This window comes from Teleopsis dalmanni, chromosome 2, assembly GCF_002237135.1.
Source record: "Teleopsis dalmanni isolate 2A chromosome 2, ASM223713v2, whole genome shotgun sequence".
NCBI lineage: Eukaryota > Metazoa > Arthropoda > Insecta > Diptera > Diopsidae > Teleopsis > Teleopsis dalmanni.
The window spans coordinates 222,160,663-222,165,634 of NC_051847.1; the positions used below are offsets into that span (position 1 = coordinate 222,160,663).

The 4,972-nt window shown below is 26.7% G+C and overlaps 1 protein-coding gene across 1 annotated transcript in view; it reads right to left on the reverse strand.

Annotated features, from left to right (window-relative positions):
- Window positions 1-4,513: 4,513 nt before the first annotated feature.
- LOC119676807 (putative acyl-activating enzyme 19) overlaps window positions 4,514-4,972 on the reverse strand; it is a 2,483-nt gene continuing 2,024 nt past the window's right edge. Inside the window, exon 5 of the mRNA XM_038088066.1 lies at window positions 4,514-4,671. Coding sequence (XP_037943994.1) covers window positions 4,514-4,671 — 158 coding nt within the window. The remainder of the gene's footprint in view (window positions 4,672-4,972) is intronic.

Sequence of the window (4,972 nt, forward strand, 5' to 3'; positions counted from 1 at the left end):
TAGTCCTTAATGTCATAAAAAAATGGAAATTTAACATTGCTTTTAGATTGTGTTGCTTTTGTGCGAAGTAATAGTTTCGGACATCCTTTTCTTTGTAAAACTTTTGGTAGTCTGTTAAATATATCATACCCATTACCGCCATCAGTTAAGATTCAGCTACTTAAGACTCAACTACTTAGTGATATCCATAATTCCTGTGTCTGCTAGCTCAAACTTATCACTCGACCTGTATTATGTAGTTATTATCACGCAGATCACCTTACTTTCTCGAAAATAAATTGTAATGATTATGACATCAAACTGTTATGAGTTACCTATATATCTTGCGTAGGTAGCACAGATTTCAATTTAATTTTTTTTTGGTTTTGTTCGTTTTTGATTGTCAATTAATCGATATTTCTTGCAGATATTTTTTATACTGGTTGCTTTCGATACGTATTTAGGTTTACATCTGGAAAGGTTTTTAATATTTCATTATGTCCTTCAATATGTTTTATGACTTATAGCATTGTTGGTCATACATATTTTTTACTGACTATGTAAGTAAACCAAGTACTTTAAACATTGATACTTATTCAAACTGACAGTTCTGAATGTATATAAAGGTTAATATCGCCTAGTACCTCTCTGTTATACGAGTCTATTGGTTTTGGTACTTACTACTCTAATATAATTTCTATTTAAGTATACTATGCCTTCTTGTTACTTAAAATTACGCATATTAAAATATCCTGCGTTTAATTGTGAAGACATTGTTATTATTCCTTTAAACTGGATAGATTAACTGCCAAGAGTTTTTATATTTATTGCAGAAAATAATTGTCGATGGTCAAGAGATTCTTTAGTTATGAATATATTTGCAAATCTGCATTATGCTGTTAGCTAAGCTAAATAAGATAATGTAATATGAACTTAGAAATGCATTAACTCTTTTTTTTCTGTTAGAACTATTGTGGACTCAGTTCTAGATCATGATTTGTTGCTCATATTATTACTTTTAATCGCATAATGCATCGTATTATGTTAGTAAATACGCATCCGCATCTCTGACGTACTTACATATGTACCTTGATAGTATGGTATTGATAGTATTTCTTCAGTTTGTAATGCCAAATAAAAAAGTTGTGCAGAATTCTGAATTATAAGTATTACTCGATATCAAGTACTAGTTTTGCAACTTCTCGTCTAGTTAACTTAGCGGCGATTTTATTGTTGTTTATATTACAAACATCCTTAAGCTTTAGAAGGTTTATGCTCTAGATTACAGCTTGCTTTAGTATTAGTTTTATGTATTATTATAAATATTACTATATATATATAATTTTATGTAAACCTTTTATTAAAGCAGTGGTTAGAATTATAAGAGATAATAAATGAACAGCGTAATGAACATTTACAAATTTAAAGAATTCTAATTTATTTATCTTTACATTGCTTAAACAATTATTTCATGTACAGCTTAAAACCAGAGGAATTTGCATCAACAAAATCTCTTTATCAAGTATACTTTTAAATTTTTCTTCCTTTTAAATTGTTATTCAACAACTTATCATTATAATTTGTGTTTATAATTATATATAATTTCTTATATAATTAAGCATTTTTGAAACTGAATGCATTTCAACCATATAAAATGAGAAATGAAAAGGTAATGGCAGTTAATTTCTACTTAATATACAATACATTTGTATATAATATACTCGTATTTATTACTTATATTGTAATTTATTGTTTAGAATTATTTATTATTGTAAATAATATGGAATTGGTGCTTCCAGTAATTTTTTGTATTGTATTCAATTAAATGAATAATATAATAATATAATTTTTGAAGTTTATAAGAATGTACCCAAATTGGAATAAATAAAAATATTTTTATTTCATATTGAAATTGTATCATATTTTCGAGACAAATACTATTATCTACAAGGATTTATCGCATTTTCAATGAACTCTTGTCAAAGTTTATCTTGAAATATGGATTATTGAAAAGCTAGCAATCCAATATGCATATTTGTATTTGTTAAATGGTTATTACGGCTGAGTTCAGTAAATGTACAATAAATATCTCTTCTCCGATTCAGATTAAAGTGAAACGAAATAAAATACACTTATGAAATACATACATTAAACTATTTATAAGTAAATATTTATCTCCGTATATTTGCTTTGCACGATTATAGTTTCATAATCTTAACCTATAGTTTACAGTATCTGTACAGTATCGAGAACAAGGAATTCGGAATTCAAACTCGTGCATGTGTAGCCAGCCATAAGTCGATAGAACTGACAACTGATGATATGTACATAAGTACATCTTTTTTCTATATTCCAATCACATGTACACACAAACGAACGTACTTAGGCAGACGGACATGCGTTCTGATTATTCAGAACAAGAGATAATATTGTTTTTAAGTAGATGTTGATGCTGTTTAGCTATAATAAGCAGTAGAGATGCGATATACTTGCTGTTGTTTTTAAGATTTGAATTCTTATCGAAATTTTTTATGTATTGATTTAGTATTTGTACAAAATTTGATAACATCTCCACAATATTTGTGACCTCTTTTTTTTCAATATAAATTTAAAATTGTATCACTTACATATACCATAGTTTGAGATTTATAATGTATAACACAGATATATTTAAGCACGTAATAAATAATATTTTTAATAAGGGGTTAAGTTTGTAATTAAGGTTTCGAGCTATATTGAATTATATTTTGTTATTTAGTTTTAAAAATAAATAAAAAATTCTATTGATTTTGTATATGTATTTAAAACATATCAGTTTTTTTAATACCATTTACTTGAGTGTAAATGAAGTTCATCAAAATGTTTGTAAAGCGGTGAAAAAATACTTAGACGCTACATAAACTATATATGTTCTTGATCAATAGAACGAATCATACCACTGTTTAAGTTTTTATTTATTTATTTTTTATCAAATACAACTTTGCTCATGAAATTGTAGTGAATCCATGCAAATATAGGTAAGAAACTAGTTGAATATATGTGTCTATCATATCTCAGCATTGCCGTTGCAGTACCAATATCTTAACATCTCATCAACTATAACATTCACACTTTTGGCCTTTTTCCAATCTAATATGAAACGTTTCGAATTATCATTTCGTTCTTCGACAGGGTAAAGGGTATAAAGTTTTCCAAAACTGAAAGAAATATCTCAATGATAATGCTAATATAATAGAGGCAGCTAATAATATTCGACAATACTACTCACATTCAATCTTTATTTCTTTGGACTCAAAAGTATATTGTTAAAAATTTCATTTATTTAATCAATTTATTTATCTATAAACTGGTACATTTTATCATCTAAACCTTGTTGCCAATATTTAGAAGAGCATAATATATCTTTATTCACAATAATGTGAAGTTTGTAAAAACGGGTGATTATCCTGTTTTTCAACAGGAAAATTAGCATAATCAACTAAATATATGTTGATTTTTACTTAATGTGAAACTAACGAAGATTCTATTATTTATATAAATATATAAAGTAAAGTTTAAGGAGTAAAAAGTTATTTTTTATTGATGATCTTTTCTTGAACTATATAAAACTTTCATCAACCGCTGCTTGCGAAACATAATGAAGATATGGTGGCCAAAACGATATCAAATAACGAACTCTGGAGGCAAACTAATTAAACGTCTATTATTATTGAAATTTAAAAGCGAAAATATGGGTGGATACGCCATACTCAGCGTAAGCCTTATGACGATATCCCGAACGCTGTTCTAACATGGAATCACCAGGGGACCTGGCGTAGAGGTAGGCCAACGACAATATGGCGAAAAACAATTCATACTGAAACTGGCAAATCGAGAATGGAATAAAATAATAAATAATAATATTTCATGATATTTTAGCAGTGGTTAAAATATGAATATATTCTCAATTAAATTTTATTATTATTCCAAATTGTGAATCATATAAAGATTTAATTGTTCATCCTACCTCCGGTATATGATTTTGAAGTTTACTTCAAAATTGTATGTTATTGTATGATACTTTCCATCAATATTAAAGTATAATTTACCAACCTATCGTTCATTTTTGATTTCGATATTACGAGAATAGTATCTAGATTCTTTCCTACTTTCCTACCGCTTTCTTTTGATGAAATAACAGCATTGTAAATTTTATGAGTCTAAACAGTATCTTTACCAATTTTTTTATCCGATTTCTACGTAATTATCATTGTTTTTATATATGCAATAGCTATGATAAACTCAAGAAATGATATTTTCTTATTTACGAATCTATAGATCAATTTTAAATGTAAGTAAGAAGTGACAGAACAGAGTGTTTGACTTTAATATCTTATAGTAGTTATAGTAGTATATGCAATAGCTATGATAAACTCAAGAAATGATATTTTCTTATTTACGGATCTATGAAATAAGGTAAATTATGTATAGATCAATTTTAAATGTAAGTAAGAAGTGACAGAACAGAGTGTTTGACTTTAATATCTTATAGTAGTTAAAACGGCTTAGGATTTACACGTATATAAGCAGAAAATAAAGCCACTAATACCTGTTCTGTCTGTAAACAGTCTGTAAAGCTAACATCCGTTAGAGGTGTTCCTAAGTCTCGTTTGCCTTTTGACATGCATCCACTAATATTTACCATATCCTTGTCTATTTATATACACAAAATGTATTACATATAAATTATAGGTTTATTTTGATTAAACAATACATATGGAAACTGCTTCTTTATTATAATCTCAATAATTGCCTTAAAAATTAAAACTAAATACATAAATACCAATCTTTGTACTTTTAATAGAAAAATATAATAAATACTTAAATGTACAGAAAAATTACTTAATTCTCATGATAACCTTTATTTTTCAAAAATATTGCCTAAATTAATTATAAATGATAATAATCATATCACATCCGCAAAATTGATATAAACTAAATCTAAAAATAAGTA